This window comes from Procambarus clarkii, chromosome 22 (assembly GCF_040958095.1).
Source record: "Procambarus clarkii isolate CNS0578487 chromosome 22, FALCON_Pclarkii_2.0, whole genome shotgun sequence".
NCBI lineage: Eukaryota > Metazoa > Arthropoda > Malacostraca > Decapoda > Cambaridae > Procambarus > Procambarus clarkii.
Window position 1 is genome coordinate 27,960,193 of NC_091171.1, and position 20,135 is coordinate 27,980,327.

The window sequence follows — 20,135 nt, forward strand, 5'->3', positions numbered from 1 at the left end:
AAAATTCCATGGAGTGTTCACAACCGAGCCTGAGCAGCTCCCATTGTTAGAAGAGATTACCCAAGATGAAAGACTATCGGATATAGAGGTGACAGCAGAGGATGTAATGAAACAGTTGACAACACTGGATGCAAATAAAGCTGTTGGACCAGACAAAGTATCACCGTGGATACTCAAAGAGGCAGCGCAGGCTCTCAGCGTGCCTCTGGCAATGATCTTTAATGAGTCACTTATGTCGGGAGAATTGCCCAGTTGCTGGAAGGAGGCAAATGTCGTACCGATTTTCAAAAAGGGTGATAGGGAGGAGGCACTTAACTACAGACCCGTATCACTGACAAGCATCCCCTGCAAAATACTTGAAAGAATAATTAGGCTAAGACTTGTTGAGCACCTGGAGAGCATTGGGTTTGTAAACAAGCACCAACATGGGTTCTGGACAGGGAAATCATGCCTAACAAACCTTTTAGAATTCTATGATAAAGTAACAAGGATAAGGCAGGACAGAGAAGGCTGGGCAGACTGCATATTTCTTGACTGCCAAAAGGCCTTTGATACGGTACCGCACATGAGACTGCTATACAAACTTGAGAGGCAGGCAGGAGTAAGCGGAAAGGCCCTAGTATGGGTGAAGAACTACCTAACAGGAAGGAGCCAGAGGGTAATGGTAAGGGGCGAAAAGTCGAACTGGCGAACAGTAACAAGTGGAGTACCTCAAGGATCGGTGCTGGGACCAATCCTCTTTCTAATTTACGTAAATGATATGTTTACAGGAGTGGAATCATACATGTCAATGTTTGCAGATGACGCAAAATTAATGAGAAGAGTTGTGACAGACGAGGATTGTAGGATCCTCCAAGAGGACTTAAACAGGCTGCAGAGATGGTCAGGGAAATGGCTACTGGAGTTTAACACCAGTAAATGTAAAGTTATGGAAATGGGATCAGGTGACAGGAGACCAAAGGGACAGTACACAATGAAGGGGAACAGCCTACCTGTAACGATTCGAGAAAGAGACCTGGGAGTGGATGTGACACCTAATCTAACTCCTGAGGCACATATAAATAGGATAACGACAGCAGCGTACTCTACACTGGCGAAAATTAGAACTTCATTCAGAAACCTAAATGAGGAAGCTTTTAGGGCGCTTTACACTGCCTACGTGAGACCCGTCTTAGAGTATGCCGCGCCATCATGGAGCCCCCACCTGAAGAAACACATAAAGAAACTGGAGAAGGTTCAGAGGTTTGCGACGAGGCTTGTCCCAGAGCTACGAGGGATGGGATATGAAGAGCGGCTGAAGGAACTGAACCTTACGACACTAGAGAAAAGAAGGGAGAGAGGAGATATGATAGGGACATATAAAATACTCAGGGGAATTGACAAAGTGGAAATAGATGAAATGTTCACACGTAATAATAACAGAACGAGGGGACATGGGTGGAAACTGGAAACTCAGATGAGTCACAGAGATGTTAGGAAGTTTTCTTTTAGCGTGAGAGTAGTGGAAAAATGGAATGCACCTGGGGAACAGGTTGTGGAAGCAAATACTATTCATACTTTTAAAACTAGGTATGATAGGGAAATGGGACAGGAGTCATTGCTGTAAACAACCGATAGCTAGAAAGGCGGGATCCAAGAGTCAATGCTCGATCCTGCAAGCACATATAGGTGAGTACATATAGGTGAGTACACACACACAGTTGCCCATCAGTTGATTGACGGTTGAGAGGCGGGACCAAAGAGCCAAAGCTCACTCCCTGCAAGCACAATTAGGTGAGTACACACACACACACACACACACACACACACACACACACACACACACACACACACACAAACACACAGTGGAGGGGAAAAGACTGAATTACCGAAGAGGAAAATATGACGAGATGAGGAACTTCCTAATGGGAATACCATGGGAAACAGAACTTAGAGACAAGAATGTGCAGGTCATGATGGATATTGTCACCCAAAAGTGCCAGGAAGCTGCAGACAGGTTTATCCCCGTCCAAAAGGAGTAAAACGAAAAACAACAGAAAAACCCATGGTTCAACCAGGAATGTAAGGTAGCGAAACAACTGAGTAAAAGAACATGGAGAAACTACAGAAATAACAGAACACCAGAGAGCAGGGAGAGGTACCAGAGGGCCAGAAATGAGTACATCAGAGTGAGGAGGGAAGCAGAGAGACAGTTTGAAAATGACATCGCGAGTAAAGCCAAGACCCAACCAAAGCTGCTCCACAGCCATATCAGGAGGAAAACAGCAGTGAAGGAACAAGTGATGAAGCTGCGGAAAGGAGAGAACAGATACACAGAGAATGACAAGGAGGTGTGTGAAGAACTCAACAAGAGATTCCAGGAGGTCTTCACAATAGAACAAGGAGAAGCCCCTGCACTAAATGAGGAGGCGGCAACCTTGGAAACCTTGGAGGAATTTGACCTCACCAGTGATGAGGTCAAAAGGTGTCTGCTGGAGCTAGATGTGACAAAGGCTGTTGGGCCTGATAGAATCTCACCATGGATACTAAAGGAAGGTGCAGAAGCACTAAGTGTGCCACTCTCTATGGTGTATAACAGGTCACTGGAAACAGGAGACTTACCAGAAAGTTGGAAGACAGCTAACGTGGTCCCAATATACAAAAAGGGTGACAGGCAAGAGGCACTGAATTACAGGCCAGTTTCCTTAACTTGTATACCATGCAAGGTGCTGGAGAAGATCGTGAGGAAAAGGCTCGTAGAGCATCTGGAGGGAAATAACTTTGTAACGCACCACCAACATGGGTTCAGAGATGGTAAATCGTGCCTCACAGGGTTAATAGAATTTTATGACCAGGCAACGAAAATTAGGCAGGAAAGAGAAGGGTGGGCCGACTGCATTTTCCTGGATTGCCAAAAAGCCTTCGACACAGTACCCCATAAAAGGCTGTTAAAAAAGTTGGAGCAACAGGCAGGAGTAAAAGGGAAGGTGCTCCAGTGGATAAGGGAGTACTTAAGCAACAGGAAACAGCGAGTAACGGTGAGGGGGAAGACATCAGAGTGGCGAGATGTCACCAGCGGAGTCCCACAGGGCTCAGTACTTGGACCCATCCTGTTTCTAATATATGTGAACGATCTTCCAGAGGGTATAGACTCATTCCTCTCGATGTTTGCTGATGATGCAAAAATTATGAGAAGAATCAAGACGGATGAAGATAGACAGAGACTACAGGATGACCTGGATAAACTGGAGGAATGGTCTAGAAAATGGCTGCTGAAGTTCAACTCTGGAAAGTGTAAGGTGATGAAATTAGGCGAAGGGAGCAGGAGGCTGAACACAAGGTATCATCTGGGAGGGGAAATCCTGCAAGAATCAAATAGAGAGAAGGATCTGGGGGTTGATATCACACCGAACCTGTCCCCAGAGGCCCACATCAAAAGAATATCATCAGCGGCATATGCTAGACTGGCCAACATAAGAACTGCCTTCAGAAACTTGTGTAAGGAATCTTTCAGAACCCTGTATACCACTTATGTAAGACCAATCCTGGAGTATGCAGCTCCAGCCTGGAGTCCATACCTAGTTAAACACAAGACAAAGTTAGAGAAGATTCAGCGGTATGCCACCAGGCTCGTCCCGGAACTGAGAGGATTGAGCTACGAGGAAAGGCTAAAGGAGCTGAACCTCACATCCCTGGAAAACAGAAGAGTAAGGGGAGACATGATAACCACCTACAAAATTCTCAGGGGAATTGACAGGGTGGACAAAGACAAACTCTTCAGCACGGGTGGGACACGAACAAGGGGACACAGGTGGAAACTTAGTACCCAGATGAGCCACAGAGACGTTAGAAAGAATTTTTTCAGTGTCAGAGTAGTTAATAAATGGAATGCACTAGGAAGTGATGTGGTGGAGGCTGACTCCATACACAGTTTCAAATGTAGATATGATAGAGCCCAGTAGGCTCAGGAATCTGTACACCAGTTGATTGACAGTTGAGAGGCGGGACCAAAGAGCCAAAGCTCAACCCCCGCAAGCACAATTAGGTGAGTACAATTAGGTGAGTACACACACACGGGGGCCTCGTAGCCTGGTGGATAGCGCGCAGGACTCGTAATTCTGTGGCGCGGGTTCGATTCCCGCACGAGGCAGAAACAAATGGGCAAAGTTTCTTTCACCCTGAATGCCCCTGTTACCTAGCAGTAAATAGTTACCTGGGAGTTAGTCAGCTGTCACGGGCTGCTTCCTGGGGTGTGTGTGTAGTGTAAAAAAAAAAAAAAAAAAAAAAAAAGTAGTTAGTGTAGTAGTAAACAGTTAATTGACAGTTGAGAGGCGGGCCGAAAGAGCAAAGCTCAGCCCCCGCAAACACAACTAGGTGAATACAACTAGGTGAATACACCACACCGTTGTTCAAATATAATTTTCTGACCTCTCTCCCCTTTATTCATTATTATATCCACCTTCTTTCATTCAAGTTTTACATTCGTTTATCTACATTTTTCCACATTTTTACGACATGATATTTTAATTTGCAGCAAAAAATGACGTTGGGAGGACCCATGAGAGGGTTGGGGAAGCACCTATAATGGGGTAGAGCACCTTTAATATGGTAGAAATGCATTCATAATAGGGGTAAAGAGGCATCCTATTATTTGGAGGTGGAACAGCCATAAATAGGGAAGGAAACACAGCGCTGTTATAACGTAACCACAACTTTGCTACAACTTAACGAGAACGCTCTTGCGACGTTACAACAACGTCGATGAGACGTTATTACAACTTTGTAGCGACGTAGAAATATCGTTGTGTTTACCTTGTTGGACGTAAACTTTACTGGAATCCCAACCGGCATACCATGATGCTCGTGCAACATTCACGCAACATGGCATGAATATTTGCTCAACATGGAATAACAATCACAGAAAAAAACTGACTTTCACTTAAAAGAGTCGAATGAGATATCCTGTTAATTTAAGATATCAAATATCATTGCGAAAATAGTCAAGGAGAAATAAAAAATGATAATTGTTTTGTTTCATAAAAGCCGTAACAATGACTTTACAGATGGAAAAATATGCATTTTTGAGTAGAAAGTTATGAGACAAATATTATTACCCACAAAAAATGCAGCAGAAATAAAAAGCATATACCTTGAAATCAACAGAAATCGATTCGTTTCACAGACTTCCGAAACAGACTTTACTGGTGAGAACGGCAGCAGAAAAAGACTTTCCGGACTAAGACGGGAGCAGAAATAGACTTTCCCTCCAGATGGAAGAGTAGGAAAAAGGATTTCTTTGGTGTGTGTGATTCAATTTGGTTCCGCGGGCGATCGGAAAGGAATCGCCAATGTTGTTTTCATTGCAGGACGACTCTACCCATCGTCGACATTAGAGGAGAAAGTAGGCAGGATGGAGTCGGGTCTATGGAGGAGTGACGGACTGAGTGAGGCTTTTTTATTGGTGGGAGTAATGAGTAATGATGGAGTGTAGGGTCTACAGGGAGGATGGGGTTCAGGCAGTGATACATTAAGTGGGGGATGTGGAGTTTGTAATATGGGATGTGTGGTGGAGGGTTAGATAAGATGGTGATCACTATGGTGGACTGAGTATTGGTTAGTGAGAACTGAGTTGTGTGAGGAATATAGTCTGTGAGAGTGGGAAGTGGAGACTATGTGTGTGTGTGTGTGTGTGTGTGTGTGTGTGTGTGTGTGTGTGTGTGTGTGTGTGTGTGTGTGTGTGTGGAGGAATGAATTAGAGGTTTTAGATATATATATATATCAGGAGGAAGAGAAGGGTGGGGAAGGCTGTAACAGCAGCAGGTATCTCTCGGAGTATCTCCCAGCATGTGTAGGGATGTCGGCACGTGCACTGAGTGGAAATGTGGACATGTTTGTGTACGTCTTATTGGGAGGAGAGAGAGAGAGAGAGAGAGAGAGAGAGAGAGAGAGAGAGAGAGAGAGAGAGAGAGAGAGAGAGAGAGAGAGAGAGAGAGAGAGAGAGAGAGAGAGAGAGAGAGGGGGAGGGAGAGAGAGAGAGAGAGAGAGAGAGAGAGAGAGAGAGAGAGAGAGAGAGAGAGAGAGAGAGAGAGAGAGAGAGAGAGAGAGAGAGAGAGAGAGAGAGAGAGAGAGAGAGAGAGAGAGAGAGAGAGAGAGAGAGAGAGAGAGAGAGAGAGAGAGAGAGAGAGAGAGAGAGAGAGAGAGAGAGAGAGAGAGAGAGAGAGAGAGAGAGAGAGAGAGAGAGAGGGAGGGAGAGACAGAGAGAAAGAAAGGGAGTGAAGTGAAAGAAGGGAAGTATATGGAACGAGAAGTGGGGGAAGCGAATGAGAAAAACGAAACAGGGATGAGTGAGATACGATAGCAGAGTAAAAAAAATAAAATCGGTTAAATTAGCACAACAAATAACTTAAAAAATTCCCATAGCAAATAAATTCGCAATGACCAGTCAGATACCATGCCTGGTCCTATACTATGCATGGCCCCTATATCAAGCATGGCTCCATCCCATGTATGGCCCTATACCATGTATGATCTTATGCTAGGACTAGTCCTCTACTATGCATGACCCTATACCATGCACGACTCTCCACAATATAGACCCCAACACGATACATAATCCTAGAAATCGACCTTTCAAAGATCGGTAAGTGTCCAAAATCAATCAACGAATCGAGAGAATCCTTAATAATATTCAGAAATAGGTCTTTGACAATGAAATGTAATGGGCAATATAATCCCCTCCCTGAGGATTAAATGGCAGAGTTGACTCTTATATATCCGGGTAAAAAAGGTGCCTATGACATGAGCAGCAGGGTTGCTCTTGCTTATCAGTCTCAGGAAGTGAAAAACATTGACGACTAAGGCGCTCCGTGGCGTCTTGACATGCTTAGGTAGACACGGCACGATGGGTAAGGTCACGGAATGAAATTGGAGACGTTTAGGATTCAGAAAAGACCTGGGTAAATATTGGTTTGGAAAAAACGGTTAAAGATTTATGGAACAAGTTACCGGGCAACAGTTACTGGCCCACACGAGGCGGCTCCTATTGGTCCACATGAGGCGGCTCCTATTGGTCCACACGAGGCGGCTCCTATTGGTCCACACGAGGCGGCTCCTATTGGTCCACATGAGGCAGCTCCTATTGGTCCATATAAGGCAGCTCCTATTGGTCCATATAAGGCAGCTCCTATTGGTCCATATAAGGCAGCTCCTATTGGTCCACATGAGGCAGCTTATATGGGTCCACATGAGGCGGCTCCTATTGGTCCACACGAGGCAGTTCCTATTGGTCCATATTTGTCAGACTTTGCACAAATTAACCTGCAGTTTCAAAATACGATGCCTGTCGGAAATATGACACTTGAGCGTTCAAATTCGTAATTTAAAACTCCTAATATGTGCAAATCAACTTGAAATCTACTAAAAAATAGCACTCAAGAGTCATATTGCCAATAGGCATCGTGCCCAGGAACAGTGACCTGGGCACTCTTTGCCCAGGTCAAACAGTGCCCAGGTCACACGGTGCCCAGGTCACACGGTGCCCAGGTCACACGGTGCCCAGGTCACACAGTACCCAGGTCACACAGTGCCCAGGTCACACAGCGCTCAGGTCACACAATGTCCAGGTCACACAGTGTACGGGTCACACAGTACCCAGGTCACACAGTGTACGGGTCACACAGTGTACGGGTCACACAGTACCCAGGTCACACAGTGTACGGGTCACACAATGCCCAGGTCACACACAGTGCCCAGGTCACACACAGTGCCCAGGTCACACACAGTGCCCAGGTCACACACAGTGCCCAGGTCACACACAGTGACCAGGTCACACAGTGACCAGGTCACACAGTGACCAGGTCACACACAGTGCCCAGGTCACACACAGTGCCCAGGTCACACACAGTGCCCAGGTCATACACAGTGCCCAGGTCACACACAGTGCCCAGGTCACACACAGTGCCCAGGTCACACACAGTGCCCAGGTCACGCACAGTGACCAGGTCACACAGCGCCCAGGTCACACAGCGCCCAGGTCACACAGTGACCAGGTCACACAGTGCCCAGGTCACACAGTGTACAGGTCACACAGTACCCAGGTCACACAGTGACCAGGTCACACAGTGCCCAGGTCACACACAGTGACCAGGTCACACACAGTGACCAGGTCACACAGTGCCCAGGTCACACAATGTACGGGTCACACACAGTGACCAGGTCACACACTGCCCAGGTCACACAATGTACATGTCACGCAGCGCCCAGGTCACACAGTGTACAGGTCACACAGTGTACAGGTCACACAGTACCCAGGTCACACAGTGCCCAGGTCACACACAGTGCCCAGGTCACACACAGTGCCCAGGTCACACACAGTGCCCAGGTCACACACAGTGCCCAGGTCACACACAGTGCTCAGGTCACACAGTGTACAGGTCACACAGTACCCAGGTCACACAGTGACCAGGTCACACAGTGCCCAGGTCACACAGTGTACAGGTCACACAGTACCCAGGTCACACAGTGTACAGGTCACACAGTGCCCAGGTCACACAGTGTACAGGTCACACAGTGCCCAGGTCACACAGTGCCCAGGTCACACACAGTGCCCAGGTCGCACACAGTGCCCAGGTGACACACAGTGCCCAGGTCACACACAGTGCCCAGGTCGCACACAGTGCCCAGGTGACACACAGTGCCCAGGTCACACACAGTGCCCAGGTCACACACAGTGCCCAGGTCACACAGTGTACAGGTCACACAGTACCCAGGTCACACAGTGACCAGGTCACACAGTGCCCAGGTCACACAGTGTACAGGTCACACAGTACCCAGGTCACACAGTGTACAGGTCACACAGTGCCCAGGTCACACAGTGTACAGGTCACACAGTAGCCAGGTCACACAGTGACCCGGTTAGAAATTTCAGATTAGAAGTTGGCTACAAACTGTAGCACCATAACTAAAAAATATTGACTTGTATTACCTGGAATATGATATATGGAGACGTTGATAGACTATTTTTGTCAGCGTGTTGACAGAAGTCAAACGTTGACCAAAATTATGTCTTCTGTTTTTTTTTTTTCGTATGGTTTCCCAATATCACAGTCATGATGGATCCCGAAAGATGCCTAACTCCCTGGTACCTATTTACTGCTAGGTGAGCAGGTGCATCAGGTGTAGGTAAACCCTACAACGTCTGAATGGATTTTTTCTTCAAGTCAACAAACTATATAGGCGAAACCTCATGCGCTGAAATATCTATCCAAGAAATCATTGACTTTTTCTTTAAGGTGTTTATATTTTATTATATAAGTATCTCATATATAATAAATGTCTGAACTTCGTGTCATGTATATTATTGTTTTGATTGGTTCAGCTGTTATATGACTCCTGTAAACCTTTTTTTAATTAAATGACAAGACTCGCAACGAAGTGGAAGACTTTGGCAACACTGATTTTTTCGATTTCATTCGAAAAAAAATTTACCCTGAGCTATATAAGTGTTGGATAGAGGGTATAGGCCTCTTTTGGGTGCCTTTAAGGTCTTTGATTTGACTTAGTGATACTACCTCTCTAAAAGCCAAGGCCTAGAGGAAAAGTTACCAGCCTTTATTTTTCCAGTAATATAATACGCTTATAAACTCCTATCTTTTAAGACTTTAAAATTCATTAGCACTCTTTTCCCCTCTAAAGTGATTTGACGGGTTGGTAAGAGGTACGGGAGAGGTGAGAATCCCACCAGTTACCCCGCCCAAGTAACCCCTGACACCACCACATCACGTACTTAGACACACTCTCGATAATTAATGAACAAAGTTTTCATCTGAGTTTTCTTTATAGAGTTCTGAGCTTATAAAAAAAACTCAACTTTAACCTGGGTTATTATAGCAAGCAGGTAAATGAGTAAAGAAGATTAAAGTATATACCAAGAAACAAAGCTAGAGTGTGATGGAGGGAGAGTTTGAGCCTTGAAGGCATATTGACGGTGTTCAGAGTCGTATACAATAATGCTTCCTAATGTAAATATTCCCTGCTTGGCTCTTGCTTCCCGGTGGGTGAGGGTGGATGACAGTTGGTAGTGTTACGAGGGGGTTGTTCCCTCCCTCAGTGTCACCCAAGAAAACGGTGATTCCTCCTTCAGTGGGTGTTTACACGTTTAGTTATCCTAATAATAACTAAATGTGTGATAACTAAACTCGTAATTCGTGTGTGTGTTTTATGTAACGCAGAGCTATTTAATATAAAATTCGCAAGGTAAACTTTATTTGTTTTTCCGGACACAATTAAGTGTGGGAGATGAGTCCATCATCTCCCGTTGATGCTGTAAACTAGATGAAATGTAATAAGAATAAATTAATGTGACATTGTCGGTCACTGTTGAGCCGGTCATTCGTTCCCATGATCTGTTACACAACAATATTGGCTTGTCACTTTGGTAAAGTAACAGCAGTCCCCTTTTCTTTTAATCTATTTTGAAAATGGAAATACATTTATATTATTTCAGACATCATCTCTCGCTCTCTCTCTGAGCTTGAAGGATTTTTTTTTAATTCAAAATTGTTATTCACCTTCGAGAGGCATATCTCACTAGCTGTATACACTTTTTTTAATATATCAAACCAGCAATTTTCTTGAAGTTTCTTTTACAAAGTCAACTCAGGAAGACAAGATCAGGAACAACCGAAAGGCCTTCATCATCATTCTCTGCTAGACTTTCACCTCAGACGGTTGAGTAAATTAAAAATGCTTCCTTCACACTGCGGGCTAACTCTTGCTTCAGCGTTATATCCAGGACAGCTGCTGCTCGGCCGGGAGGACCTCATACTGGTTCGTTTGCCGGTATTTATTCTAAAAGTAGCTTCGTATCTGACACCTACACCATAAGGCATGTCGAATTAGAAAAAAACTATTCAGAACCATCAAATTTAGTTTCCATAGACCATTTCTGATCATCCTAAAAGCCAACAGAGCTGCTTGGTTCTATATCCACATTCGCAATCCAGGCAGATCACCTCTGAGAGCCACTTGAAATATTTTATTATGTTTCTCACACACGTCTTTATCATTCTTTGAGGCGGTTATAAATATACATTTTTCATCAACATTTTGATTATTGTTTTACTCCTTATATGACTGTATAGCAGTATGGGTGTATAGCAGTTTATGACGGAGCTTTGCATATTGTATTCAAATACTCTTTCCTCTTCTCACTGTGAGGTAACATGAACCATGAGGATATACTATGATACTATTAAAGCTACGTCTGTTATCATGATACAGGTGGGAAGAAGTAGTAGCCATGCTCACGACATACAATATAGAGAGGCGATTAATAGGCTAGAAAACATTCAGGAAACATGGATGAAAGCTCGTCGATCACTTACATGAGCTGATGGTAAACAAGACTGAATTATTTCAGCGTCAAGGTTGTACCTTAAGACTAATTGGAAGTATTTCAACAGCGGTGGTAGTTATCTCGCTCATGGGAGAAAAGGCTTTTAAAGAGCTTCCACTAAGCCGAATATTGACCTTCCCTACGATAGAACTCTCAGGTATATCCCTATTGCTAAGTAAATTTTAATAAATAATATATTTTAAAAATAAATAAATTAATAAATGAATATATTTATTTTAAATTAAATTAATTAAATTAAATTAAATTAAATTAAATTAAAATTAAATAAATTATATATATTAAATTAAATTAATTAAATTAAATTAAATAAAAAAAAATAAAAAAAAATAATAAATTTTAAAAAATAAGCTTTACAGGTAAGGTCTCTAGACCAGCTACCACGGTACAGCCCACAACAGTTGCCTAACTCTCGGGAATCTATTAACTGCTAGGTGAACAGGACCATGTGGTGTAAGGAAACGTGCCCAAACGTCTTCCAGCCTCGGAAGTCGAACCCGGGATCCATGTCTAGGGACACTATGCAGTATTTTGTAATTTTAGTTAAAAAACTAAAACTGTGATATAGTTATAAATGAAATTACAAATTTACGCATTTCTTTGTTCGTCATTTATGTATTGTTGTTATTTTTTTCAAGCTGATTGAGGGTCTATCAGAACCTCCAATCACTGTGTAGATAACTCTTCTGTCAGCAATGTCATCAGGATGACATTGCTGTTTGATGACATTGTCATCATGACAATGTCATCATTGATTACATTGTCAAAGGATGTTGGATATCCCACTGGAGGGAGTCCTGCCTGAATCAGGATACTAAATGTTTAAGAGAAAGATCTGCCTAAAATATGATGTTGGATATTCACTAACCAACCTGCATTAGCATCAGGATGTTGGATGTCCAGTGATGATATACCTGCCCTCATAATCAGCAACATATTGGATATCTAAGGATGAGGGTCATCCTACCTTATCATGAAGGATACCCGCGGAGGAATACAAGGATATAGGAGTCCACTGAGGGGAATGGTACAAGAACTATCAGATCAGAGTATGGAATTACTTATGATGCTATAGAACCATCCGCCAAACACACACCGAAACTACGACGTTGGTACAACGTTCGAACAAGTTTTAACACCTAACCAGTTATAACAACCAATATAGCAAGTTGTTACAACGTTCTAATACGTCATAAACACGTTAAACCAAGATGTAACAACTTTATTACAAGTTGTAACAAGCGGAAAATAGAGACAGTTTCGGTTTGTGTTTCCAGGGAGCTAGTTCAGCTATGGAATCCAGTATGGTGCTAGAACCATCAATGAAGTCGCTTATGGTGCTAGAACCATCAATGGAGTCGCTTATGGTGCTAGAACCATCAATGGAGTTGCTTATGGTGCTAGAACCATCAATGGAGTCGCTTATGGTGCTAGAACCATCAATGGAGTCACTTATGGTGCTAGAACCATCAATGGAGTCGCTTATGGTGCTAGAACCATCAATGGAGTCGCTTATGGTGCTAGAACCATCAATGGAGTCGCTTATGGTGCTAGAACCATCAATGGAGTCGCTTATGGTGCTAGAACCATCAATGGAGTCGCTTATGGTGCTAGAACCATCAATGGAGTCGCTTATGGTGCTAGAACCATCAATGGAGTCGCTTATGGTGCTAGAACCATCAATGGAGTCACTTATGGTGCTAGAACCATCAATGGAGTCGCTTATGGTGCTAGAACCATCAATGGAGTCGCTTATGGTGCTAGAACCATCAATGGAGTTGCTTATGGTGCTAGAACCATCAATGGAGTCACTTATGGTGCTAGAACCATCAATGGAGTTGCTTATGGTGCTAGAACCATCAATGGAGTCGCTTATGGTGCTAGAACCATCAATGAAGTCGCGTATGGTGCTAGAACCATCAATGGAGTTGCTTATGGTGCTAGAACCATCAATGGAGTCGCTTATGGTGCTAGAACCATCAATGGAGTCGCTTATGGTGCTAGAACCATCAATGGAGTCGCTTACGGTGCTAGAACCATCAATGGAGTCGCTTATGGTGCTAGAACCATCAATGAAGTCGCTTATGGTGCTAGAACCATCAATGGAGTCGCTTATGGTGCTAGAACCACCAATGGAGTCGCTTATGGTGCTAGAACCATCAATGAAGTCGCTTATGGTGCTAGAACCACCAATGGAGTCGCTTATGGTGCTAGAACCATCAATGAAGTCGCTTATGGTGCTAGAACCATCAATGGAGTCGCTTATGGTGCTACAATAATCATACTATGGAGTCGCTTGTGGTGCAAGAACCATCGGACTATGGAATAGTTGTGGTGGTATCAGTTATCAAAGTTCTAATATATACATGGAGGAAGATAAGAGTTCACTTACGATAATGAACCAGCCGCCAGGAAAGAGGAATCCCCGTCTTGGTGAAATAGTAACTTTCCGCAAAAATCAAAATCAAAACTAGCCATAGAATGGTTTTGAAAATGATACCATTGGATTTACCGCATCTCTTTACGTTTGTTTTAGTTATCTCTTGCTTTGCTAATTTTCAATACTAAGGCCTTTATACACATATTTACCGAGATACAGCCAATTCAAATATCATACATATCATCATGTTTTCTCAACACATTGTTAGGAAAAATGAGTTGATGAGCAAGTAATAATAATTATAATGAGCTTAATAATAAATTGGATATTAAACATTTACGCATTTCCCTGTAGAGAAAATTACATTTATGTGGATATTTTCGTTATTTCTTCAAGGTGTTAGATGATCCTTGCCCATCAGAGCCTCCAATTACCGTGTAGGAAAATGGAATGTTCAACTTTCAACTACTGAAGCTCAAAGGAATATAAATTGTCATCCACACTTCCCTGGAAATAAACATGCCCTTCACCTGGGCTGCAGGAGACTCGAACTGCGGACCCCGAGGCATGTGAAGCCGTAGCTCTCTAGATTGAGCTGCGAGTAATCTTATTAGAATTGAATACAAAGGCCGAAAAATTCCAGTTTGGCAGCACGACGCTGGTTCTGGAAAGTTTCCTTATTAAGGCTACTCATAGCCCAGTTGATAGAGCTACGGCCTCACACGCGAGGTGTCCACGGTTCGAGGCTCCTAGAGCCAAGGTGAATGGAACATACATACATACATACAGAGGTGGGACCAAAGAGACAAAGCTCAACCCCCGCAAGCACAACCAGGTGAGTACATGTAAAACCCCACACACACCACACATGCACAACCACAGACACACCTACAACCAAACATACGCACACACACACCTACAACCACGCACACGCACATACCTACATCCACACATGCACACACACCCACACACACACGCACACATACCTACAACCACACACACACACATACCTACAACCACACACACACACACACACACACCTACAACCACACACACACACACACACACACCTACAACCACACACACGCACACACCCACAACCACACACACGCACATACCTACATCCACACATGTACACACACCTACAACCACATACACACACATACCTACAACCACACACACACACACATACCTACAACCAACCACACACACACACACACACACACCTACAACCACACACACACACACACCTACAACCACACACACGCACACACCTACTCACTGCCTTCTTCGCGCCAGTGTGTGTGCAGGAAAGAGCCTTGAGATCGTTCGTTGTTGTCTGAAGTGAGAATTGCTGAACTTTGTCGTAGCGTGCTCCAAGTTTGGCCATGAATTCTGCGGACCTGTTTAGCAAGGAGCACAATGCACCCCTGCGAATTTTCCCGTAGTATCTTTCGTGCACAAATATTGCAAACTTTCTCCTTTATTATTCTGATTTCTCTCAAGGTGTTGCAAATTTTGTTGATTCAACATGAATACAAATAATGTATTGTAGTGATTAGAAGAAGATAAAAAGAAGATATATTTAACTTGACCGTTTATTTCATTTATTATGCTTCCAATACCTATTCTGTGGGATAGATTTGTGGGAAAAGGTTTAACAAGGTTGAGAAATAGTTTGTTTACGTTGTTTGAGAATTGTAAAGGTTTTATCCTCCCAGGCTGGCACTCTGAGTACTGGAGGAGAATTAGGTGACCAACATTATATATATATATATATATATATATATATATATATATATATATATATATATATATATATATATATATATATATATATATATATATATATATATATATATATATATATATATATATATATATATATATTGGTGTATACTGGCAGCAGGTTTTCTTTCAAACATGTTTCATTGAATATGACCGCATATTCTGTATTTATTATTTTCTGGTTTAGGGCTTCTATCCCTCTAACTATTTTCTTAGCATCAGGGCTTAATTGGAATAGGAGTTCTCCAAAACTCATTTTCGTACTTTTAAGGTGAAGAAAAGAAGTGATTTACTATAGAGTGTATTACACTTATTTGTATAATTTGCACGACGTTTCGAACCTCCATGGTTCATTCTCAAGTGAACAATCTTACAATACTAGTTGATTTTATACCCGCATTAGGTCAGGTGATAATACAATGAAGGTGAAAAACATGGGGGGATACATAAGGGATAAACATAGGGGCTGCAGAAGGCTTATTGGCCCATACGAGGCATCTCCTATCTAAACACAAAGATTAATCCAGTGTAATTGGCCTGTTATGTTGGACATTGTCTTCTCTGTTGGCATCGATATGTTCTTGTCTTGTCCTTACTCTCATGGTGGGTAGAGTAAATAGTTCCGTGATTTGGGTGTTCATGGTAGGTCGCTCTATCCTTATGTGAATTGCCTCAAGAATTTGCAATCTTCTTGAATCTTGGGTTTTATCTATTATGCAAGTATTCTTGTTCAACATTTCTCTTGTTAGAGTAATGTCATGGGCTTGTCTCATGTGATTCCTAGGGGCACCAGATTGAAGATGGCATGTCAAACGCCTCGTCAGCTTGGTCGACGTCATACCTATGTACTTACATTGAAGGTTACATCCTTCGTGGGGGCAAGTGTACATGTATACAACGCTTGACTGCTGTAGAGGGTTCTCCGTCGGCTTCGGGCTGTTTTTGATAAGGAGTTCGGAAGTCTTCTTGGTTTTGTAGAATATTATCAGTTTTATGTTTTGGTTAGGAGTAGTGCTTTTTACTCCTTTACGGATTATTTCTTTCATTATTCTTTCCTCTTTTATATGTTCACTGTGCATGGTTGATTTGTAATATAATTTTATTGGGGGTGTTGTGGTTTCTGTTCTAGGTTCTGAATTATACCAACGGTCCAAGTGTCTTCTTATAGCAGCGTTTATTTCCGCGTTGCTATATCCGTTGTTCACCAATACCTGAGTTATTCTTTCAAACTCTCTACTCACGTTGCTCCATTCAGAGCAGTGGGTAAGCGCTCGACGAATATAAGCATTGAGAACACTGGCTTTGTATCTTTGGGGGCACTCACTTCTACCGTTCAGGCATAATCCTATGTTGGTGGGCTTGGTATATACGTTGGTATCTCTTTAAGCACCAACGTATATACCAAGCCCACCAACATAGGATTATGCCTGAACGGTAGAAGTGAGTGCCCCCAAAGATACAAAGCCAGTGTTCTCAATGCTTATATTCGTCGAGCGCTTACCCACTGCTCTGAATGGAGCAACGTGAGTAGAGAGTTTGAAAGAGTAACTCAGGTATTGGTGAACAACGGATATAGCAACGCGGAAATAAACGCTGCTATAAGAAGACACTTGGACCGTTGGTATAATTCAGAACCTAGAACAGAAACCACAACACCCCCAATAAAATTATATTACAAATCAACCATGCACAGTGAACATATAAAAGAGGAAAGAATAATGAAAGAAATAATCCGTAAAGGAGTAAAAAGCACTACTCCTAACCAAAACATAAACCTGATAATATTCTACAAAACCAAGAAGACTTCCGAACTCCTTATCAAAAACAGCCCGAAGCCGACGGAGAACCCTCTACAGCAGTCAAGCGTTGTATACATGTACACTTGCCCCCACGAAGGATGTAACCTTCAATGTAAGTACATAGGTATGACGTCGACCAAGCTGACGAGGCGTTTGACATGCCATCTTCAATCTGGTGCCCCTAGGAATCACATGAGACAAGCCCATGACATTACTCTAACAAGAGAAATGTTGAACAAGAATACTTGCATAATAGATAAAACCCAAGATTCAAGAAGATTGCAAATTCTTGAGGCAATTCACATAAGGATAGAGCGACCTACCATGAACACCCAAATCACGGAACTATTTACTCTACCCACCATGAGAGTAAGGACAAGACAAGAACATATCGATGCCAACAGAGAAGACAATGTCCAACATAACAGGCCAATTACACTGGATTAATCTTTGTGTTTAGATAGGAGATGCCTCGTATGGGCCAATAAGCCTTCTGCAGCCCCTATGTTTATCCCTTATGTATCCCCCCATGTTTTTCACCTTCATTGTATTATCACCTGACCTAATGCGGGTATAAAATCAACTAGTATTGTAAGATTGTTCACTTGAGAATGAACCATGGAGGTTCGAAACGTCGTGCAAATTATACAAATAAGTGTAATACACTCTATAGTAAATCACTTCTTTTCTTCACCTTAAAAGTACGAAAATGAGTTTTGGAGAACTCCTATTCCAATTAAGCCCTGATGCTAAGAAAATAGTTAGAGGGATAGAAGCCCTAAACCAGAAAATAATAAATACAGAATATGCGGTCATATTCAATGAAATATATATATATATATATATATATATATATATATATATATCTATATATATATATATATATATATATATATATATATATATATATATATATATATGTATGTAACTGAAAACTCACACCCCAGAAGTGACTCGAACCCATAATACCAGGAGCACTCTGCAATTGGTGTACAGAACACCTTAACCACTCGACCATCGAGTATAAGCAGATTAGCGGTTCGTATTCCAGGGACAAGTAATAGAATAAAGTGTTATCTTAGCTATGGAAAGCTCTAAGCCAGCTAACAGCAGTCAGCGGTCAGAGGATCCAGGGAAGACGAGAAGAATAAGACCTAACATAAACACTGGAGAGATAAAACTCCAAGCCAGCTACCAGAAGCGCTTATTGTTAGGAGGGGAGAGGAAAAATTAAGACATAGAAAACCCCCAAAAAAAGAATGAGCAACAAGTACCGAGATAGTGAGAGCTTATCGAGTAAAAATCCCTTATACCCTTATTCCCACTCCCTTACGCATACCCCACTCCCTTATTGGGAGTGGGGTATGCTATATTAAACAATGAACAAGCCCAAATGTTGGTCCCTCTCATAGTACGATTTTCCAGATATATACCACCAAGGACTCCGCATTCATAGCACTGTGCTACCAGGATGAAGATGTTGACATCGTAATCAAGGGAGAGAACATACAAAGTACAAACTTGATGTCATTATACCCCCAGCGCTGCAGGCCAGGATGACAATAGTCATGAAGAGACTTGATGCATCACCTATTCAAGATGCCCTTGAAAGCATTCGCGAAGACATAGAAGAAATGATTGGGCCAAGGTAGAAGAAGTAATTCTCATGCCAAGGACGCCATGAACGATGAAAGTAAGATTTGAAAAAATCACCATGGCACAAAGAGCCCTCAGCCTAGATATTTACTGCAACTACTACCACCTGAGCAGTCAACAACAACTTAAAACAAGGAGTATACTTCAATATAACCCCCATGTTGGACACTCTACAAGTACAACCACACAACCGCAGACTGCCAGCATAAGATTATCAAATTATGTTCTGAATGTGGCCAGCAGGGTCACATTTTCAGGGAGTGCAAAGACAAAAGAAACGCCAAGTGCCTCAATTGTGGAGGAAGGGTCCATCCATCTCTCCTACAAGAAAGTCTCCCCCTCAAACCAAAACAAAACCAGACAAAGCTGCAACAAACAAGAAAACAATGGCCAACAATACCAATGCAGGTATAACTACAATAAATGTAAGGACAAATTAGGCATCAAACAATTCAGCACAAATACCCTAGCTGGTAAATGGTGACCTACCAACACAAATCTTGAGCAGCAGGATCTATGCTCACCTAGAAAACGTAGCTAAGCCAGGATCATTCAGACCCGAAGTTAAGCAAATGTATAGGAATAATGGTTTTCCCAAAATGGACTTCCCAGACAATGTTCCTTCCCTCGATATCGTAAGAACCCTAGTGGCCAGCAACATTATCAGCACACCCTTACATGGTACTAACTCCCAACAAGTGCAAGGACCCACGAATGCAGAAAGCCTCACTAAACCAGAGGAACATGAAACACAAGCAACCACCACTAATGATCCCAAAGGTAGGCTACAAACCTACAAGCACCACAGGAGACACCACAAATAGAGAATAATAACGAAATAGCCGAGATAGACAATTAACTCGCAGTGGGCATCAATGCTAACCTCACACACACAGACAATGGGGTAGACTCAAACACAATACTAAGATTCAGAAGAACCCTCAATCAAGATCGAATTCTTCTCGACAAGCAAGACCCACAATATTAACCGTAAGACTCTTCTAGAGCTTGTAAAAACTCAACAAATAATATTCCAACACAACCTTCTCAACGTCACTAAAGGTCAGGTCTACGACTATATAATGCCACAAGATTTCAACCAAACTCACCAAATAACCCA

The 20,135-nt window shown here is 42.6% G+C and overlaps 1 protein-coding gene across 1 annotated transcript; it reads left to right on the forward strand.

Moving 5' to 3' along the window:
- Positions 1-12,696: 12,696 nt before the first annotated feature.
- LOC138367476 (protein SON-like) lies at positions 12,697-13,671 on the forward strand. The gene has a single exon (XM_069329144.1). It carries the CDS (start codon positions 12,697-12,699, stop codon positions 13,669-13,671), a length of 975 nt encoding a protein of 324 aa, XP_069185245.1.
- The last annotated feature ends 6,464 nt before the right edge of the window (positions 13,672-20,135 follow it).